Below are 21,760 nucleotides of genomic sequence, written 5' to 3' on the forward strand. Positions count from 1 at the left end.
CGCCCGCCTCATTCCCCGAGGAGCCTCCCGAGCCCCAGCGCGTTGTTCCCGCTCCACCGGCGCGGTCCCGGCCGCCCGCGCCCCTCGCTCTCTTCCCGCCGAGGCAGACGCTTCCCCTGCCCCCGCGGCGCTCCCGCGGGGCGCGGCGGCTGCGGGCGGAGCGGCGCGGACCGGTTGGGGCCGGTTCCCCGCGCAGGCGCAGCGCCCCGTAAACAGGAAGCGGCGGCGGCGGCCCCGGAGCGGCGGAGACAAAGGGGCTGCGGAGCGGGGACGGCAGGGACCCGGCTCGCCTCGGCCCGGCTCGCGGCGGCGCTGGCGGCGGGCGGCAGGATGGTGCAGAAGGAGGGGCAGGCGGCGCTGGAGGAGCCCCAGGGCAGTCCCAACCCGGCCGGGGTGCCCGGCGCCCCCTTAGAGCCGCCGGGCGCTGCGGCAGGGCCGGTCCCGGGGGGCGAGGAGACCGACACCGAGACGGAGACTGCGCTGGGCTCCCGCCGCTTCCTCTGCGGAGTCGTCGAAGGTGAGAGCTTTCGGAGGGGGTCTCCCCTGGGAGACGGGGGTGGGCTGGTCCCAGCTGGCTTTGCTTTGCCGTCTCCTCCCCCGCCCCGAGGAGCCCGCTCGGCGGGGAGGCGGCGTGCGGTTCTTGGCCGGGACTCCGCCGGCGTGGGGAGGAGCCGCGGCTCCCGGGCGGGGCTTCTGCCCCCGGGGCTTGCGCTGGAGCGGGGAGCGCCCTTCGCTGGCAGCTGTGCGGCGGGGCGCGGGCAGGGCTGGCACCCAGCGCGCCGCTGAGGCTCCGAGAGGCTGAGGCAGTGCTGGGGCTCGCCTGCTCGTACGTGTCGAAAGGGGGAAGAGGGAGAGAGCAGCGCTACCGCGCGATTATCCAGCTGTGCGTGCTCTTCCTGCGCTCCGGAGGCTCACGCTCTGTCCTGAGGAGGGAATAGGTGATTCCGTGGACTTTCTCTCAGTAATTAATATTAAATGTACCTTGTTCTCTAAAATGATTTCGCGTATCATTTTAATTGTAGAACAATCCTTTGTCTTTTAGCACGGTTGCACCATTAAAAGGTTTGAATTGTTCTTGAAGCTGCAGAATAAATGGACTTTTTGCAGTTCTCAGGAATGCATTTCTGAAAGGTCAGCTAAGGTAGATGGTTGAAAGTCAGCAGGAAAAATGGTTTATTCCCAGCTCAACAGTTGGTTTTAAATGGTTTATTTCCCGTGGTCACATATTATTTCTGTACCATTAATGATTTTCCAGTAGGAAAACAAAATTATTAGCAGATGGAATAGAGAGGAGAACAGGCAGTTCATCAAATCAGTATTTGCATTGCTTTGCAGGCTATTTTCAGTTCGTATCTTAAAAAAATCCCCATTTGTCTTCTGCAAATATGACTGTGAGATGTGAATTCGTAGGGCTTAAATACACTCAGTGTGGAGAAAAATGCCTTTCTTTTGCTAATAGACTTAATTTTGTGAAGGTAGATAGCCAATTGAGGCCTTTGGAGACACATAACAGTGAAGAAAAACACAGATTGTAACAGCATGTTTTGTCATGTTCCTGCTGATACACCTGGAACATCAGTTGTTCATCCAGGTCTCTATCAGAACCACTGAGAATGCCGTAATAAATATTCTTGTCATGTTAGTTACATCATTGTTTGCCTCAGCATATATTTTGTTGCAGGTGTTCCTAAGCGTACTGTGCACAAAACAAAGCAAGAAAATGGCCTCTGCCCAAAGAAGCCATCAAACACTGGTTAGGAGTTACCAGTCTAAAAATAATAAGTGTACAGGGAAAAAAAGGAATAGGGGAGTGTTTAAAAAAAGAAAAAAGGAAACAAAAAACCACCACCAACAGAAAAACAAACTTGTGGTGAAGGAGGTAAAGCGTAGTGAGTGAAAACATCTGTCTCATAGTGGCTCAAGGGGATTATAGAGCTAAGAGAAAAACAGAAGTTAACTTCAGAAGTGTACCTAAATACTTAAATATCAAGTAGTGGTTAATACAGACTACGGTGCGGTGAGGTTGCAGTGCTGAGGTGGAGAGTTTGGCTCTTTAGTAGAAAAGGCAGAGGGCAATTGGCCAAATACTGGGTGTGCACTCTAAGACTTGTGAAAAGTGTATGCCACTTACCAGATTTGCTGTTTTGCAGAGTAATAAGGTCTAAGAGATTGTTAAATGCAAAGCTTTGGTGCACTTCCTCTAGGATGTTGTGACTTGTAGTGATGGAGAGCATGGTAATGGGATGAGGTATTTTGGCATAATCTGTTGACTTTGCATTAACCTGACACCCAGTTCTGAGGGAGTAATGCAAATCTAGGTCGATTTTTTTTTTTTTTGTTAGAAAGATCCAAGAATTGTAATTGGCTGGTGACAGTAATAACCTAAGAAATGTGGTGACAGATGGAAAAGTATTGCTGCAGATTAGCCAGTTCTGTTTAGCCTTATTTAATTAGTTTTTGATAACTGATATTATTTTTTTTTCAATAGTAGGCTGTGTTCTGCTTTGGGCTTGTAGGTCTGAAACAGTAGTTAACTAAAGCAAAAATGTCATGAACAAGTTATGAGGTATAAGAGATATTCTTTAAATTTCACAGGATTTCACTCTTGTGAGTTCCTGAGCATCCTCAGGGCAGCATCAATCAGAGTTAGGAAACTGTAGTGAAAATAAGGAATTCCTTTTGAGTGAAGTAAACTGGGAGGTTTTCAGGCCTCAGCTCTCTCTTGTTGTTCCCTGTTGCACTGGGCAGTTGTGAGGAGTTGCTCATTTTTGCCACATTGTGGTGCCAAGCAGTTTGAGATCACTCTTAGAATAATTCTTAAAATTTGAGCCTCTTGCTTTAAGCTTCTTAAAAGAGCATTGTGCACTTAACATGTAACTGATATACAATATATTAAAAATGTTTTCAGTTGCATCAGTTTGGAGTTTTGGAAGGTAGAAGGGTGATTGTGACCTCAATGAGACTGAGTACAGATTTACAGGAGTGAATAGCTTTGGAAATGAAGATACTGTTTATCTTTTGAACTAGTGTTCTATGGGGACTTGTGAGCTTTCTGTATTAGTAGTATCATTCATCACTGAGTGGCCATGCTGTTTGAAAATAAGAGCTTATCAAATTTCATGTTATTTTAGTCTCTGGTCTTTGCATGGACTGCAAGCTGAAGCTTTGTTTTGAAGTGCCCACTTGGGGTTGAACTGTTAGCATATAGGTCTAAGTGAGCTGGCTTGACTAAGAGGGCATTGAGAGTGCTTTTTTAAAGTATTGTTTCTAGAATGGAAAGATTAGATTTAAAGCCAGAAGCAGTTGCAATTTCTGTGGAATTGTATGACTTTCAAGACACTCTGAAATCACTTGGGTAGATGCTTTTATATATGATTATTCACAGACAGTGTTAGCTTGTAAAATGTGGAAATGGCAAAGTAGGATATCAGTTTGCAACTTAATTTTGACAAAGATCCTATTAAACAGAATAAAACAAATTAAATCCTAAGCATTTTGTTGACACAGTTGCACTTTTTTTTAAATTACCCATCATCTTCTGCAGTATGTATTTATATATTCTGCCTATATAAATCTTAGTTACCACCAGTTAAGCATTTTTTTTAGCTGGTAAATATTTTCAAGTGTTTTCAGTGTTCACCTTAAAATCAAATCTATCTTGTAGATATCTGGACTGGTAGTTTAATTAGGTCTGCTGCTATAAAAATGCTGACTTTACTTGTCAAGGGCATATGCTCAGGAACACAATTCATCTTCTGAAAATTATTTGCTTCAGTGGATGAAATTATAAGACCTTAGATCATAATAAATAAAACAAGTTATAATTACATTTTAAATTTAGATCACTTTAGGTTATTACACTTTCCTCATGCTAATTTTTTTCTTTCCCTTTCTGCTTTGGGAAGCTTTTTGACAAATGTAGCAAATGAGGAAGAAAATGGTGGGTTGTAATACAAAGTTCCATGAAGCAGGCATAATCTAACTGGATAATTCTAATCTTGTTGCCCATAGGATTTTATGGAAGACCATGGGTGATGGAGCAGAGGAAAGAACTTTTTAGAAGGCAAGTCATGTTTCCTTTTACTGCAGCACATTCCATCAGAATGTAATCATAAACTTCCACTTAAGTCTGGAAAGAATTATTGTTCTAACCTAGAGCAACTTTCTGCTTAATATTTGTATTGTTGGGATTTGTATTCACCTTTTTATCTTGTATATACCAAATTTATCCAATATAATTTGTGCATAAAGTTATTGTGACTTAATAGTATAACACAATGTTCAGTGAAGAAAAAAATACTAGATTGAGTATAAGAATAACATGAAGTAAAAGAGAATTCCTGAATTTGTAGGCTATTTGAAGGCTTTTTTCCTGTGTTTTTAGGCTTCAGAAGTGGGGACTGAATACATACCTGTATGCTCCAAAGGATGACTACAAGCACAGGATGTTTTGGCGAGAAATGTACTCTGTGGAGGAAGCGGGTAATTGCTTTTATTTCTCCTCTGTGTTTTCTATAAGTAGATTTTTGAATGAATTGATTATTGCTATGTATACTTGTGTGTGTTTAATCACAGTAGCCATTCCCAAAGGTGGGTGACTGAAAACCTCTTTTTAATACCCTGCAGGTGTGTTTATGGAAGCTTTGGAACAAGCACGGATTTACTTATGTTAACTATAACTGCAGATGATTTCTGAAACTGATTTTAAGGCTTTGTCTTATAAGATTTTTTTTTTTTTGTCATGGGAAAGGTTGCTTAGACTTACTCCTCTGGCTCTTGAACGTCTTTTGAATGTTTTTTGAAGTAGAAATTATTTGCTTGAGAAAAGGATAAAAAGATTGAAGGGCCAATAAGTGTGTCCTTTTATGTGATTCATTAAGTCCTTGTCTCAATGAAAAGAGTACCTGTTAGAAAAACAGCTCTTGACCAATTAGTCAGAACATAAAAGATCTGTTCATGCTACTGTGAGTTGTTTCATCCACCTCTGGCATTTATTAGACTGAAGGGATTATAGTTTTTCTTGGGTGAGGGGAAAAATTATACTCTTGAATTTAAATAATCATTCTTGGAGGCCTCTTTGAATCAATGGAGAAAAACGAAAGATACTGCAAGGTAATATCTAATAACAGCAGAGATTGTTAAATATGCTAAAAATAAATCTCTTTATTCATTCTATGAAAGATTCAATTGCAAGTTTGTTTCTTAAAGCAGCTACTTCTGCACGGTGATGTTACACCCCCATTTTCATGTGCCGAAGCTTCAGTCATATGAGTAGTGTGTAAACCTCTGTCACATGGGGTGATATTAATGCAATAAATTGTTAGTATGTGTGGGAAAAGTGAGTAATAATTCTAGAACTGTTGATGTATGTACTGTGGAAACAAACTATATTCATATTTGTCTCACAGTGCTGAGATAAAGAAAATTTTAAAAATATTTATAAAAATTTTAACATGGAAAATGAGAATACAAGGACAGTTGTTGTATACCTTTTGGCATAATTGCTGAAAAATCTTCCAAATCATTTGGTATTCTTTGCTATGTTAGTTTCAAGAAATTCCAGCAATTCTTTTTTCTAATTATGATAGAAGAGGTATCTGCACTTCATAATATACTTTACATGATGCCTGAGAAAATTTTTAATCGAGTCCTTCTGAAATATTTTAATTTCCAGAGCAGTTAATGACTCTAATAGCAGCTGCACGAGAACATGAAATAGAATTCATCTATGCAATCTCACCTGGACTTGACATCACTTTTTCCAATCCTAAAGAGGTATCCACATTGAAACGTAAGCTGGACCAGGTAAGGATGACACAAACTTAGCACAGTTCCAGTGCTGCTTAATTTGGAAGCTCCAGTTCCTTGCTCACTCTTGCAGCTTTTCACCAGCTTCTTGAACCTTTTCAGCACTGGTGTTAGTTTGGGTGTCTCTGAACAATTCTGATGGATGTGTTCAAATGGCATTGCTGAAGTAGCCAGTGATAACTTTGATTAAAAAAAAATCCTCACCTTATATTGGATGTTGAAGGCTATTTTTGTCTTCGGAGTATTTTGGAATCTTGAAGCCAAGATGCACTGCTAAAGCAAGAATTATAGCCCACAATAAATGCCTTCGCAGACCTGACATGCACGTCTTTTTTCTTCTCCTGACTGACTCCTCTCCTTTGTCCAAGAGCTGTTACAGATTTAGCTTTTTTCCCAGCTGTCCATCCTGTGAGATCAGCTTTGGATGGTTAAAACTGGAACAGATTGCAGGTCTTTAAAGGTCTAATCTTTGAGAGAAGCAGAGCTATGGATCAGAGACAGGCATTCATTGTGAATAGAAACCAAAGTCTGTCTTGCCTCCACTATATCCCTGTTCCTATAGCTGTTTCTAAGGTAGATTAGATCTAAAAATCCTACTGTTTGATTAAAAGAATCAATAATAATTTAACAAATTAAACATTTTACTCTTGTCTCTTGTATTAGGTTTCCCAGTTTGGCTGCAGATCTTTTGCACTGCTGTTTGATGATATCGATCACAACATGTGTGCAGCAGATAAAGAAGTTTTCAGTTCTTTTGCTCATGCTCAAGTCTCAATCACAAATGAAATTTATCAATATCTAGGAGAACCAGACACATTCCTTTTCTGTCCTACAGGTAAAACAAGCAGAATAGTTTCATTCAGCCTTAAAGGAGGGGGACTGTTACCGTACTGTTTGATAACCTGGTTTAACATTTAATAACTGCCTTAAGGAGTATTTCGGGGTTGATCAAAGAAATTGATTTACAAAGAAAAGTTTGATTATTTAGATGTATGCAAAGGTTTTTCCAAATGTATACATCTCTGAAAGGCTTAATGCCAAGCAAATATGGCAGCTTGATAGAACAGTTCAAGAAGTTTGAACTGGCAATTAGGCTAATGGAAAACATATTTTTTCCTAACTTGAACTGGAGTCTTTGCTTCTTGAATTAGCAGGTTGTTTGTTTCTAAGAATTTTTTAAAGTAGAGGTAGTCTGTGCTTATGACTGTCACTGGTTCCTATTTTTAATAAGATTGCTCACTTCACTAGTCACTGAGTTGGTTTATCATCTTACACTGTATTATTGTGGTTATGTTGCAGACCTTAACTTTAGAGACATATGTTCCAGTGTTACAATTTCTAGGTATTTGCACTTTGTAATGAGTAATGAGTCTTTTCTCATTCTCCTGAATACTATCTGCTGTAACAGGCCTTGTACTTATGGACTTTATTAATTTTTTTCCTAATTTTGACATTTAGGCAATTTAAAACAATTCTCTACCATTTGTTTCTGATATTTATGCTGAATGTCATTCATAATGTTCTTTTTATTTATACTTTAGACTTTTGGGCCTTACTTGATTAATTTTAGAAATGTTTTTCATTTACAAGGGTGGTATTCTCTCAATGTGTTTGTGGGACAGTTTGGTATGTTGTCACATGTGTGCATCCTTCTAATAACAGTGACATTCTCTTTTCCTGTGCAGAGTACTGTGGAACTTTCTGTTACCCAAACGTTGCCCAGTCACCGTATTTACGGACTGTAGGAGAAAAACTGCTCCCTGGAATTGAAGTGTTATGGACAGGTAAAGATTGATGGCTTACTTCTTTTATTTTGTTGCTGTTAAGTATTTTCTTGTAAGTATTTATTAAAATAAACTGTCCAACTACTTGGGTGTTGAATCTTCAAGTATATGCAAAGCCCTCTGATCATCCTATTTCCTGCTTAGGTCCGAAAGTTGTATCCAAAGACATTCCGGTAGAATCCATTGAAGAAGTTTCTAAGATCATCAGGAGAGCCCCAGTTATCTGGGATAACATTCATGCTAATGACTATGATCAAAAGAGGCTTTTTCTTGGGCCTTACAAGGGTCGGTCAACTGAACTTATCCCTCGACTAAAGGGTGTTCTGACCAATCCAAACTGTGAATTTGAAGCCAATTATGTTGCCATTCACACGCTTGCGACCTGGTACAAGTCTAACATGAATGGAGTGAGAAAAGATGTGGTGATGAGTAAGTATGCTTAACTGGCTTCCTGGGGCATATCTATAGCACATGGTATCAAAGAATTTCTTAGTCTGGAGAGGTTTCTGGAGTGGTTATATAATGAACACTTTTGGAAATCAAGTTTAATGCTCAAGTTTGAAATGTGTCCATGGATATAATTTCAATGGAATAGAAGCAGTTCAGATCAGAAGACACCCTGAATGACAGGGTGTCTGGTTTCTGTGTTGACATTGGTGACCATGTTTTTCATTTTTTTTCTAATTAGAATCTAGTAACTTGTCCTTTTTGTCAAGTAAGCCCCTGGGTTACTGCATACCTTGTCCGACATCTATTTTTGCTATTTTAAATTAAACTGACATGATAACTTTTAAAATTTGTCTCTGTAGCTGATACTGAAGACAGCACAGTTTCGATCCAAATCAAATTGGAAAATGAGGGGAGTGATGAAGATATTGAAACAGATGTTCTCTACAGCCCACAAATGGCCCTGAAGTTGGCCTTAACAGAATGGTTGCAGGAATTTGGAGTACCTCAGCAATACAGCAGTGAGTATGATCTGGTTTCATTCTGGGGCTGGTTAAAGAATGGTGTTAGATGTTCAGTATTTGTGTTTAGATTAAAGGTATTTTACAGATCCTGCCAATTCATACACTTTGGCTGGAAATATTTTTTGCCTTAGTAATTGGGGAACCTTAATTGAAAAGTAAGAATGTGTGATGTTCTGCAATGTGCTTGTAATGCTCTGACTGATAACTGAAGCAATCTTGATGTATTATCTTTTGGCATTTCTGATAGAAGGCAGGAAAGGGTCTGGATCTTGAGTCTAACGACTTTGGTCAGGGAGGGTGAGTTTAGAGCATGTTGTCCAAGATTGTATCTGCTAAGGTTTTGAATGTCTCAATTTTCCCCAGATTAAAGACAGTTTTGAATTTGAAATATTTAAGCATCAGCTTATCATATTAAGCTTTTATTATACTTTATCAAGTCAGTTGATACAGAGGGAATAATAGTTATTTGGGGAGCTTTTTATTCTGATGACATAGTTAAAAATAAATGTTAAATTTCCTAACTTTTTTTTTCATCCTATCTTTGCTTACCAGTTATGTGAAAAGGAAACTTGCAAAACTCAAAGTCAGTAGTTAGAATTACGTTGACAGAAGTGAACAGGCAAAGTACCAAAAGGAAGCTGTGCTGATGGGATGCTATGGTAACAAAGTCATCCATCATTTGCAGGAGTTGCTGATTTGAATGTTAGCTGGCAGATACTGAAAACTAAACTTGTTTCTTCTTATTCTCAGGTAGGCAAGTGGCCCACAGTGGTGCTAAAACCTCTGTAGGGGATGTAGGGCCACTGGTGGCACCATCCTCTTTAAATGCAGCAACAGTGGTTACCACGGTGTACCAGGAGCCCATCATGAGCCAGGCTGCGGCGCTCAGCAGTGACTCACCGGCCTTAGCCAAGGAGGAGGAGAAGAAGCAATCTGATGAGGAACCAATGGACATGGTGGTGGAAAAACAAGATGATGCAGACAAGAATGCAAACCAGATACTGACAGATATTGCTGAAGCCAAGATGGCAGAGGAGCTGAAGCCAATGGATACAGATAAGGAGAGTATAGTTGAGTCAAAGTCTCCAGAGATGTCTATGCAGGAAGACTCTGGTAGTGACATTGCACCTATGCAGACTGATGAGCAAATTAACAAAGAACATTTTGTGCCTGGGCCAAACGAAAAGCCTCTTTACACAGTAGAACCAGTGACTTTAGAGGACTTACAGCTTCTTGCTGACTTGTTTTACCTTCCTTATGAACATGGACCCAAAGGTGCACAGATGCTGAGGGAATTCCAGTGGCTTAGAGCAAATAGTAGTGTTGTCAGCGTAAATTGCAAAGGAAAGGATGCTGAAAAAGTGAGTGCAAATCTTGTTTCTCTCCTTTTATGTCAATATCCCAAGCAATTTCATCTGTATTCTGTAATAGAGACTGGTGTTCTACTTAGTATAACTTGAAGGGTAGTGTATAATGAACCACAGGGCACAGTAATTTTTATTCCTACTCTTAATCTGTAGTGCCGCATAGCTATGAAGGCAGTCTAATATCTGCATTTGACCAGTGTTCCATGTACTCATCTCACTTGTAACAGCCATAAGAGACTATCTGTGAGTCATGCATGGTGTGGTAGTCCATCCTGATAAAATGAAGCAGTGAATTGTGTAGTCTTTCTCCATCTTTAGAGTACCTCTCCTCTCGAGGAGCCTGTGTTTGATCTTGTGGATCTTTTCCATAGATAGAAGAATGGCGTAGCCGAGCAGCCAAGTTTGAAGAGATGTGCAGCTTGGTGATGGGCATGTTCACTCGCCTCTCCAATTGTGCCAACAGGACAATCCTTTATGACATGTACTCCTACGTCTGGGATATCAAGAGTATTATGTCAATGGTGAAATCTTTTGTGCAGTGGTTAGGTAGGTGCATTGGGAGCCATTATAATCCCAGATAGCTTATTTTTTATGTGTGTTTTTAATTAGCCCACGGGGAAAACTGAAGAATTAGGTGATGTTTCTTGGACAGGGGGTCTGGTTTGACCCTGTTTTAAAGGTTTTCCTGTCTTGCTATTTGAAGCAATGCTTGCAGTGAGTTTGCTTTGCTATTAAAAGTGAAGTCTGCTGGATGCTTAAGATTGGAGACCTTGATTTTCTTCTTGGGCTAATGAAACTTGAATCTCATCTGACACGTAAGTTTTGACTTTAACTTACTCTTGACTGAATGCACACTGGACTATGCCATGTAACTCCTTGGATGCCCCACTGTATGATTGGAAATGACACTACGAAATGTGATCACATCAGCCATCTGCTGTTTGCTCTGTCTTGATAACATTATTGCTGTGTTCAACAGACCTTTCAATGGGCCTGGTCATGAGGAAGGTGATCCTCCCAGCCCCTGTGCGCATGCGAGCTTTAGCATAAGGCTATTCTGGTGCAAAATAATTTCCTTTAAACACTTTCCAAATTGCTGATTTTTTTAAAAATTTTTTTAATCTATATTTTTTGTAATGGGTGGAAATTGTGGAGCTCTCTGGACAGATTTAGTCTGAGACTTAAAATGATCTTGAAACAGTCTTTTTTTCTTTTATGTGTGGCATTTTCTTTGGTTTTTTTTGTTTGTTTGTTTTTTGTTTTGGTTTTTTTTTTTATTTTTGGAAGATTTTTGGGAGATCCTAAGTTGGCAGATAGCACCAGCATGGCCTGGGTAATTCTAGTCACCACATTTCACTTTCAGGTTTCAATCCAACTAAGGAATATGCTGTGGAGTTGCTTGACATACACAGCAGACAGCAAAGCTGATGGTCTCAAGTCACACTTTCTGTAGCTGTCACAAACCTCACAGTGGCTAACCATTACACAACCTTGGTCTAATCCTAGTGTTTGGATTGTCTTTAAATTATAGTCGTAAATACTGACAGATTTAAGCAGGGACAGAGAAGACCTGTTAAATCATCAACTTGGCCTGTACCAAACAAATTCCTGTGTTTTGTGCTTATTAAATATCTGATCCCTAAACTCATAGTTGATGAAGAAGAGAGCTTTTAAGACTGCCTTCTGAAAAGCACAGAAGAAAACCTAGCAGGGGAGAAAAACTCAGCAGCATTGTAGTATTTTAACATTTCTCTAACAACTTCGTGCTGTTTTAAAAGCTGTAGTTTGTGCATTTTTAAGTGTAACACATCTCCAGATTTCTATCCTTGCTGTATGTTGACCTTTAGCTAGACAGAATGCTCTCTTCTTGATAACTTAATCTACTTAGAGCTCTAGGCCAAAGCTCTATAAAGGGAACAGTGGTTCTTGTAGTCTTTGAAAACATCAAGGGCCCAATGCAGACTGCATTTCAGAATTACCAGACTATGTACTGTACTGTACTGTATTCAGCTGAAATTGTTTTCAGTGTCCCTGTAAAGTTGGGTTTGAGTCTCTTAAGTGCATCAAATATTTGGAGTAGTTCATAGTAGAAGCCAACTCAGTAAACACCAACTCTGTTAATTTTGGCACTGTTCTGTTCCAGTACTCACACTAGTATCAGTTGAAAAATTAAGGGGTTTTCACAGTTTAATATTCTTATGCTAACAGTGCTTCTGTGAAAGGGGCTGATTTTGTCTTCAGCTTGTGTTTTATCACTAGTGTATATACAGAGTGAAGTTCTTTTATAAAATACCTCATTATTTAAAGTCAACTACATTACAAATCCAAACAAGTTAGTTTTCACAGTGGTGTGCTCAATGGTCCACTGGATGTTCACTTTCTTAACCTCTCCTCCCAAGTCCAGCTAGCATTCAGTCCCTTAAATTAGTGTGGCTGTACAGTACTATGGATTACTAATGACTTCTATTGTCTTCTTCCCCATTGTGTACAGATGGGAGAATCCTCAGCACAAGTTTCTACTGCTATTGGATGGACAGCGCCAGATGTTCACAGCGCGTCGTCATTAATTAATTAAAATGGAAAGGTTTTGTCTGTGAGGCAGCTCAGATAGATTAGATGTACAACAGGCATGAACTGAAGTCACATTTGCGCAGCGACTAAGGCATTAACTATGTTTTTCATTTATACAGCTCTTCATTCACACAGCTTTTTACTGTAATAATTGGAAGTGCTAGTTAAGTTGTAGTCTCAAAGGACAGACAGATACTGTCTTCCAAGTTATTGACTAAATCTCATTGGGAAGGATATCTTCTTATGTGAAAATTCTAAAATATGAGAGTAAACAAAATTTGAGTTCTGGCGTTCGGATTGTTTCTGAAATTTACCATACTTAGGGTAGTTTGTATTTAACCTATATTCCTAAACTCGCATAAATGTCAAACTTGGCACACTTTGGGACTCTCTGACTAGCACAACATACTTGTCTGTACTGATCTCAGGCTGTTACTTGAACAGGAGGTAGATTGCTGTCTACAAAAGGAAGAGTATTTGCGCTGCTCCTCTTGTCAGAAAACTAGGCCGGTATTGAAATTTCCACTCCAGATACCACTTGGCATTTTTTTCTCTCCAGAGCTGTCATTTATGTTACTTGGTGAAGGCTGCGGTGCCTTGCTGGCAGAACAGTGTTAAAAATCAAACAGCCAATGGAAGCTTCTTTTCCAAAGCAAGTGCAGGCTAAAGCTAAGCACTGCAATGGACCTGCTGCTGCTGGTTGAGCAGCAGGGTCTCTGGTGCATCCAGTATGCTTATGGAAATAAAAATCAAGATACAAAAAGCAAAGCTAGTAGTGGCCACCAAGGTGTATTAGTTAAATTGTGAGTTAATTCCAGTTAGCACTAAGCTTTTTAATGTGCCAACAGTATTGTGAAGGTGTGGCCTGGATTATATAAATCCATGTAGTCTCTTGCAAGAATGCTGTTTCATACGGCTGTCCTGGCTGCCTGATCTGTTCCAGACTCTTTACATAAATTGCTAGTCCTAGTTTTCTGACAAGATTAGAAACAATCAGTACTAAAATGTGACTTCAGATAGGTCCATTTTTTTTTCAGGGGCTGTGATAATGGCATTTGTTTGATCTAAAATTTATGGTAGTAGCTATTGAGCCACGTAGCTTCCAAGATGTCAGATTTTCATAGATTAAATGAATGTTTCTGACACAAATACCCAAAAAAAAAAAAGTGTAGAAAATGTGTGGGAAGTCTACATAGTTCTGCATGGCACCATTCTTGTGCCTTCTGGTCTAGAATGATGTATGTAGCTGAATTGTCTCACCTGTCTATTACAGGTAATCAAAAATTTGAAATGCCGCAGTTAGTGCACAAGCGCAAAAGCTTTATAAATGATACATTATTACAGCCCCTCCCCAAGCCCTGGATTCTAGCTCAGTTAGAGAGCTTTTTCCACAAGTGTATGTTAGCTTTTTGGACATGTAAGACACCCAGGAAATCCCCCTTCTCGTAACATTCTCCGCTTGGATCTGATCTCAACAGGGTGTCGTAGTCAATCTTCAGCACAGTTCTTAAGTGGAGACCAAGAACCATGGGCCTTTAGAGGTGGTCTAGCAGGAGAGTTCCAGGTATCAATATGACTTCACAACTGAATGACATTTTCTTTGTTTTATGAGAAACCTTTTGTTGCACATCAGAGGTCTGGAAGGATTGGTCTGCCGAAGGCTTTCTGGTCCAAAGCCCATTAGCCTTACAGCTTGGTTTAAAATAATTTTCCTCCCCTTTCTACAGTAATTTCTCAAGGAGATGCTGCCTGTCCCACGCGCATGCGAAGCGCAGCGGCTTTAGTTGTACATTTCACATTGTTTCTTTGCAGGTCGCACAGCATTTTTACCTGCGCCCGCAATTGCACAATGCGCGCATGCTTGTCTGCCAATGGGAATTCCATGAGCAAAAGGAATCGTCGTCTAAATTTTGTTCCTCTCAAAAGAATGCTGTAATGTGCTTTATTGCGAGGGATTCAATTGGCAAGCGTTCCTACATCACTGTTTGTACCATGTGCAGATTTGTTCATGGATTTTTCAGGCGCTATACTTTTCCCCCTTCACAGGTGCTCTGCGCGCAGCAAATTGAATCAGCGCATTGCTTTTGGGATAAAGTGTCTCCTCTGGCCAGTTAACCCTCTTCAGACCAAACCTTTCCTCCTGACATTCTGTGTTCCTAGACAGTGTAGATATGATTGGTAAAAAGTTTTTAAAGCAGTTAAGATTAACAGAACTCTTAATGTGCTGTTTCAATTGCATATTTTAGAACACCAATTGGATATTTTCTATTCAATTAAGGTCTTTGCATTTGTAAAGCATACCAACCCCACCTTCTTTTGGGGTAGCAAGTAGCAAATGTTATTTTGGGAGTCTGCAGTGCACACCCAAGAGTGATGGGTTTTGTTGTTCATACAGTTATATTAAATATTTTGTTTTCACAGCGTTTGCTGCCTATTGATGGGGCAAATGACCTCTTTTTTCAACCACCTCCATTAACACCTACTTCCAAAGTGTACACCATACGACCCTACTTCCCTAAAGATGAGGTAATTGCTTTTGACACTTGTCACTTTTGCTGTTTGTGATGCACTTTCTTTCTTGGCAGCAATGATTACTGCTGAGTCCCCTCTTCCCTAATGAATCAGGTATCCTGATACCTTGCACAAGGCACAAATGCCAGCTCACAGGAGAACTGAGCTTAAGTGATATGTCTCTGGTTCAGCAGCATGCTGTGCAACAGTACGTGTACACCCACAGCTTCATTCCCAGCCTCCCACACCCTTACCCTTTTAAATCTGTGAGTGCCTTCCTTATTTATGAAAGACAAGTTAAGTTTGTTCAGCTGGTAGAAGAATTCTTGCAGCAGGGAGACATCCAGTGAATTAACCTTAGAGGGTGGGTGTGTATGCCTGTTTCAGTCAGTGGTTATTGTGGTACCTGCTGGTATTTGCAGAGCTGTATAGCAGAGCATTGATACTGCATCTCAAAATAGAGCTGAAAAATGTGATCATGGTTCAGCCGTTCATATCATTTTAGTTAAAGTTGGAAACTTTTTGGTCTGATTTTGAAAGAATCTGCTTTGGAGTGTTTGATACTTTAAAATCAGGAAAATTTCATTAGTCATTTTTCATTAGTGCTTTTTCCTTTTCTGTTTTCTGAATGGATCTGTGGTTTAGTTTCCTTCCTATTAGCTTGGCATGGAGAATACTTGAAGTATCAGCCAATAGTTAATTAACTCTTTAGGGATGCAGTTTAAACAATGCAGGGATTAATGCATCTTGAAATCATGTTTTAGTAGGTACACTGAGATGAAACAGGAGTTTCTAGGTTGGATTTGCAGTGTTTCAAACGAGTCAACTTCGAAGCCAGTCAGACATACAAGGCTGACACATGAAGACTCTTTTTCTTGCCAGTTCTAGGCCAGCTCTATCCTGTGCTGTTCTCATGAGCAGTAAAGCAGCCTTTTCCAAACCTTTATGCAGGACTTGATCTAAGTTGACTTGTTCTTTTGTAGAAATTAGAATTTTATTTCTGAACCACCTTAGCAATTAGAGGTGCTGCTAAGCATGCAGTCATAAACAGAATTTCTTCTGAGGAGATACACTTTAATTAAAGGAAGAAAGTGTCAAATGCCAAATGCAAAGCATTTTTGTTAAAAAAAAAAAAAAGTTGAATTTTCTTATTTAAGAGGTGGCTAATACAAATTTGCTTTTTTAAATAAATCTTGGTGAAAGCCTTTTTAAGTGCAGGATATAGCTATCATTTGCAGAATTGCTGTACTCAAACATCAGAGGTTTTGTAAAGGGACTTTGTAGCAATGGTGGTGGTCTTCACTGAGTGTTTAGTATCTAACCCTCAGAATTAATCTCGTGCTCTTACAAGAGCAGGAGATTGACCTCCAGCCTTTCATTCCCAGTCCTTCAACTTAACTGCAATGTTTCTGAAGGCGACTTTAAGTTATTTTCAGGGAAGAGGTGGAGGGAGTGCCATCCTTTTGCATAGATGGATACTTTTGATCTCTGGTGACTCAGTGCCTGTCAGTACTAGGTTCCAGTGCAGTTACTAATGACATACTCTCTTTTGAATGTGACTGCTAAGTTGAAATAATCTCTTTTCTCCTCTTAGGCATCTGTATATAAGATCTGCAGAGAAATGTATGCTGATGGAGCTGATCAACCCTTCCACAGTTTACCAGATTTAATTGGAGACAAGTATGTATTGGGAACAAGTGTCCTGCAGAGGTGGTTCTGAAGGATGAAGTCCTGATAGTGTATTTAATTTAAATTTTTAGAATTGTGTGTGGGAAGAATACAAAGAACATTTGAAGTAGATAAAATAATTTACTCTCAGGAAATTGAAATTAGGGTTTTGGGTTCTTAAAGAGGCTGTTGACAGTTACGTCTCAGTTCATGTGCTGGTTGCCTATTGTGAGCTGTTAGAAAATAAATGTAGCTGAAACCTCTGTGTTAAGGAAGGTGTGCATCACAGTATCTTAAATATTTAAGATTTTGTGAAAGTATATCACGAGAGTGTCCATAGTCTGTAGTATTTTTGGTATTTTTTCTGACATTCTCTAGTTCTTGGAATAGAATTGACAGGTTTTTGAGGTGCAGTCTCCCAGCCAAGTGCCTCAAGTTTTTTCTGAAGTACATGTATAAACTTTTAAAAAGGATAAGCAATGATAGATTAAGTTTTTTTTAAAATGGGGCATTAAAAATGAGCTGTAAAATGAGCTACTTTGAGTGGATTTTTTTTTTTTGTCTCTGGTGTTTAATTTAGATAGAATTTTATAGAGTTTGCTCTGAGTGACAGGAAGGCAGTTAAGAAAGGATGTGTAACTGGTATCAAATTGTCCAAAAGCAATTATGAAAGCGGGGAAATAATGGCAGCAGAACAACTAAGAGCAAAAGCTGAAGAGCAGTGTGTATGGAATTAAACAGTGGAATCTTGAGGTGCAGGTATTGCTTATAGCCAAGTTTTGACAACTGATCTATGAGTTAATGATTTGTTGGAACTAATTTCCATGACTGGAGGACTCGCTTCTTTGGTTGACTCTGGAGTCTCCTCTGTGGAACCTGAAGGGCATACTTGGTCAAACAGACCTTCTTTTGACTGAATTTGCACTTTTTTTTCTGCAGGTTAGTTGGAGGTCTGCTCACCCTCAGTTTGGATTATTGCTTCGTCTTAGAAGATGAGGATGGCATATGTGGCTATGCTTTGGGAACAGTTGATGTAACTCCCTTCATAAAGAAATGCAAAATGTCTTGGATCCCTTTCATGCAAGAAAAATATACTAAACCAAATAGTGACAAGGAGCTGTCTGAGGCAGAGGTTGGTATAACCTGTGAGATGAGAACTGTATGCTGGAGTCTTTCCAAAGTGGGTCTTTGTTTTTTTGAGCTCACATGAAGTTTTTTCACCTTTCTGAAGACTTTGAGCATGTATTAAAACATCTCACGTATCAGAAGGAGACAGCAAAATTATTCCTTGCCAATCAGATACAACTATGTGCTGTAATACACCCATGAAGTGTACTTCAGTAGTAATCAATGCAGTAAATGTAAAGCACCTTCATCTAGAGAAAATTACGTTTTGAAAATAAAGTATTGCTCCTGCTCTGTTCTACTGCAGAATGCAGTATTAGTTTCCCCATGCTGCAGGTAGAGCACTGAAAAGTTGTACCAGTTTAAGTATGGAAGAGAAATAGAAGAGTACTTGGTTTTGATGTGAAAATCTATGAGATATTTGTGGAGTGTGACAGCTGTAAATGGTGCAAGGCAGCCTAACACTGCCCATTAAAAGGGCAAAGAAAAAAGAATAGTATCTGTGTGCAAACTGTTGGTTATGTGTTGGCTTATGTTTTCTTTCACTTGAAGTATGGGTCACTGAGAAGGAGCTTTGCATGCCTCCTTCGATGGTCTGAGAAGCTTTTCTAGCCAGTCTTTTTGTCTAGAGCAGAGACAGCAGTTCAGCAGATGAGGAACTAAGTGGCCATCAGAGGTTTAGCTGAAAAGCCTGCTGGTTTGGAGGTACACTCCATGTGCAAAGGAGTCTCCCCTGATAAAGATGAATGAAAATTAAAAGCTGGATAATTATTCAATACCTGTTTCTAATACTCTTTTCAGAAAATAATGCTAAGCTTCCATGAAGAACAAGAAGTATTGCCAGAATCATTCCTTGCTAACTTCCCATCTTTGATAAAGATTGATATCCACAAAAAAGTGACAGATCCAAGTGTGGCCAAAAGTATGATGGCCTGCCTGCTCTCTTCTCTAAAGGCTAATGGTAAGTTTCTTGCACTTAGGAGTTCCTTGTTTCCTAACTACATGTCATATCTAGGGTGCAAGGCAAACTTGGGAAGATTTGGGTAAAAAATTACAAAAGCTTTTGAACAGCTAACTTCTGCTACTGCCTTAAAAATGGGAGCTTTTCATTTTAGCCATTTATCCTGTAAATTAGCCAGAACTGAGGGAGCAATTTGGCACTGAGAGCACACATCTTTACATCCTGAACACTGCACAAAAGTCTATATTTTTCCTGCAGGCATTGCTAATGATGCTGTTTTTTAAGTTTGGCTGTGTGCACTGGTGGGCAATTACCAAACCTTCAGTATGGGAAGTGCTTGGCTGCCTGCCCTGACTGTGCACCTCACACTCACACTTCCTTTGTGCCTCTTGTAATGCTGTTTTTGGAGCCAACATCAGATATTTTTGTGTGCAGTGGAAGGTGTGCAGAGGGTTTGTTCAGACTGATGGATGCCTGCAGTGTGCAGTTCCGTTAAAGGATGGTCAGCTGTGCTGCCATAAATCTGGGCCCTTAGGCACTATGCTCCATGTGGAATTGGATCACTGACTTACCTTGTGAAATTGGTGGGAACTCTAGTAATATTTGATGTCTGTGCTTTTTATGGTAACTCTACTCCTACAGTATTTTGCTTCTTTTCTTTCTTCTTCAGGCTCCCGTGGGGCTTTTTGTGAAGTGAGACCAGATGATAAAAGAATCTTGGAATTTTACAGCAAGCTGGGTTGTTTTGAAATTGCTAAAATGGAAGGATTTCCAAAGGATGTTGTTATCCTTGGAAGAAGCCTTTGAAGTGCTTGACAGTGAACTGTTCCAGTACTCTAGACCCTTAACAGCTGGGCAGGTAGTGGTGGGGATCTTCATATGGTCTAACTGCACAAAGCCAGCAATAAGCCAGCTTGGTAAAAGGGGCTATGCGAAAATCACCCATCACACATTCAGACTGTAATTTGTTGGAAGGGGATAATGCTGCTGAAAACATTGTTAAGCAAAGAGAAACCCTGTCCTCTCCTGGTCCTGTGTGAAGTGCCAAGGAATCTTGCATGGGCTATAGCTTCTCAGAGGAATCCCTCTCAGTTGGTGCTGTGGTTGACAGTTCTCTGCGTTCAAGTGTCAAGAGAAAATTAGTCTCTGGCAGAATGCCTATAAAGATGCAGGTTTTTTTTCTCTGTCATAGAGCAGGATGTGCAATTAGAAGTTGCAGAAATGGGAGGGGTTGCTTGCGTCAATCAGCATTTTTAAAGATAAGTAGTTACAGTTCTATTTTTTACTACCTTTATGCTTGTTGATAAAGCAATGACCCATTGTTACTTCTAATGACCATTGGTTCAAACTTTGTGTTTTGTTAGGGACAAATGTGCAGTAGTCTGTGGCAGGAGTCACTCAATGACAAACTTGTAAATCTCACTGTATATAAATTTAGCTGTATGCTGACTAACTTTTTGTTTACTGGTTTTTGTAACTTTTTCTTTTGAAAAGTGAAATGGTATAGGTCCAAGATGGCACTTTGAAAACACTGAAACCACAATCGAGAACAAGTCTGTCCTCAGCACTGACCTTTCTTACTGTGCCTCATATCCAGGGCTAGGTACTGACCATCTTGGGAAAGGGGAGCAGATCCCAACTGACCCTTCCTTCAGATAGCAGTTTGTCACTGCTTGAAGGTATCATTCTTCTGAGACTGAAACAGCAATTCACAGGATGCTTTGCTGAACCCGTTAATTTTGGTAATGTTCACATTGGATTATGGATGAAAAATGGTGAGAGGGAGAGAGAGCTGGCCCACAGCTGGGATTTGTCCTTGGAAGAGTCACCATGTTTCAAAGCCTGTTCGTACTAGTTTGATTAAATCAGGGTCTTCAAGTCCTGCGCATTTGTATCAAATAACTTTTCTATAAGAAATGCCACAATAAGCACATTTTTACACATTATTTAAATGGTTATCTACTTTTAAATGTTCCAAGAGTTTAATGTTTTTACCCAGGATGGACATGCTTGGTGATGGGATGGAACTGGCATCATATGGGACCTGGTAGTCAGGTAGTTGAATCATTTAATGAAACTGATATTTTACAGTAGTCCCAGTGTCCCAGACAGGTGATTCTACAATGGTATGCACTTTGCAGTACTTTGTTTCTTCCACCTGCTGCCATAAGCTGTCTGTATCTTATGTTTAAATTTTCCTGGGTTTTTTTCAGTGGTGCACAAAGGAAGCTTGGTTGCTCTCACAAGCCTCCAGCTGCACAGAAGTTGATTTGCAACCTGTAATAAATGGCATTAAGATTGCAGTAATGCTCTCTGCAACCTGTAAGGAGATGCTGTGTTTGGCCTTCTGGTGCAGTCATGTGCAAGATGTTTCTTTTTTTTTTTTTTTTTCTGCAGAATGTGAATGATTTTTAATGCGGTAGTGAAGTATTTGAGTTTAAACAAGTTCATTTCATTTTTAGAGAGAGGTATGGGGTTGTGCTGTGGGATTTCATTAAGTCCAAGCTGAATGCCACTAGTTTTTATACAGCTTTGAGTGCATGTTGAGTAGCTGATACCTTGATTTACCAGATGGGAGAGTTTTGTTTCTTCATGGATACCAGACTCGACTTACTTCATCTGGATGCATAACATTACAGCATAGGATGCTTGTGGCCTTATTTCTTGGCTTTTAAGGAGTTGCCACATTTTCTCTTCCTATGAATTTGTTATTATAGAAGTTAATTGTCTAAGCCTATGGAATGTCAGGCCAATACCATCATTCTAGGATTGTAAAGTGATATGTTGACATATCTTTCATGGTTATGAATTTTCATTAAGGTTGGAATGCCACTTTCATTAATCTGTTTTAGATCAACAGTATCTGTAGCAGACAAAGACCTGTAAAACTGTATTTGAAGACCATGCGAGAAATAGAATAAAAATTGAGAAGTGAATATAAATAAATGTGTATTTTGTGTATGAGCTGGTCCAGAACCAGAAGTGGTTCAGCAA

At 39.9% G+C, this 21,760-nt stretch overlaps 1 protein-coding gene across 1 annotated transcript; it reads left to right on the forward strand.

Annotated features, from left to right (window-relative positions):
• Nucleotides 1-248: 248 nt before the first annotated feature.
• Nucleotides 249-21,708, forward strand: OGA (O-GlcNAcase). Its single transcript, XM_021536372.2, has 16 exons — nt 249-517; nt 4,012-4,063; nt 4,385-4,482; nt 5,675-5,805; nt 6,472-6,643; nt 7,494-7,592; nt 7,737-8,021; nt 8,402-8,560; nt 9,314-9,924; nt 10,302-10,476; nt 13,980-14,065; nt 14,923-15,027; nt 16,607-16,692; nt 17,620-17,812; nt 18,607-18,766; nt 19,437-21,708. The coding sequence occupies exons 1-16, from the start codon at nt 331-333 to the stop codon at nt 19,571-19,573; spliced, it is 2,736 nt and encodes a 911-aa protein (XP_021392047.1). The 5' UTR covers nt 249-330; the 3' UTR covers nt 19,574-21,708.
• Nucleotides 21,709-21,760: the final 52 nt, after the last annotated feature.

The sequence above is a fragment of the Lonchura striata genome, chromosome 7 (assembly GCF_046129695.1).
Source record: "Lonchura striata isolate bLonStr1 chromosome 7, bLonStr1.mat, whole genome shotgun sequence".
In the NCBI taxonomy this organism is placed as follows: Eukaryota; Metazoa; Chordata; class Aves; order Passeriformes; family Estrildidae; genus Lonchura; species Lonchura striata.

What these genes read in the sequence shown, in the direction of transcription:
- OGA (XM_021536372.2), top strand. Translation starts at nt 331, where the DNA reads ATGGTGCAGAAGGAGGGGCAGGCGGCGCTGGAGGAGCCCCAGGGCAGT. An exon ending in AAGGAAAGGATGCTGAAAAA is followed by an intron (nt 9,925 to 10,301) that starts GTGAGTGCAAAT and finishes TCTTTTCCATAG; the next exon opens with ATAGAAGAATGGCGTAGCCG. An exon ending in ATCTTTTGTGCAGTGGTTAG is followed by an intron (nt 10,477 to 13,979) that starts GTAGGTGCATTG and finishes TGATCTCAACAG; the next exon opens with GGTGTCGTAGTCAATCTTCA.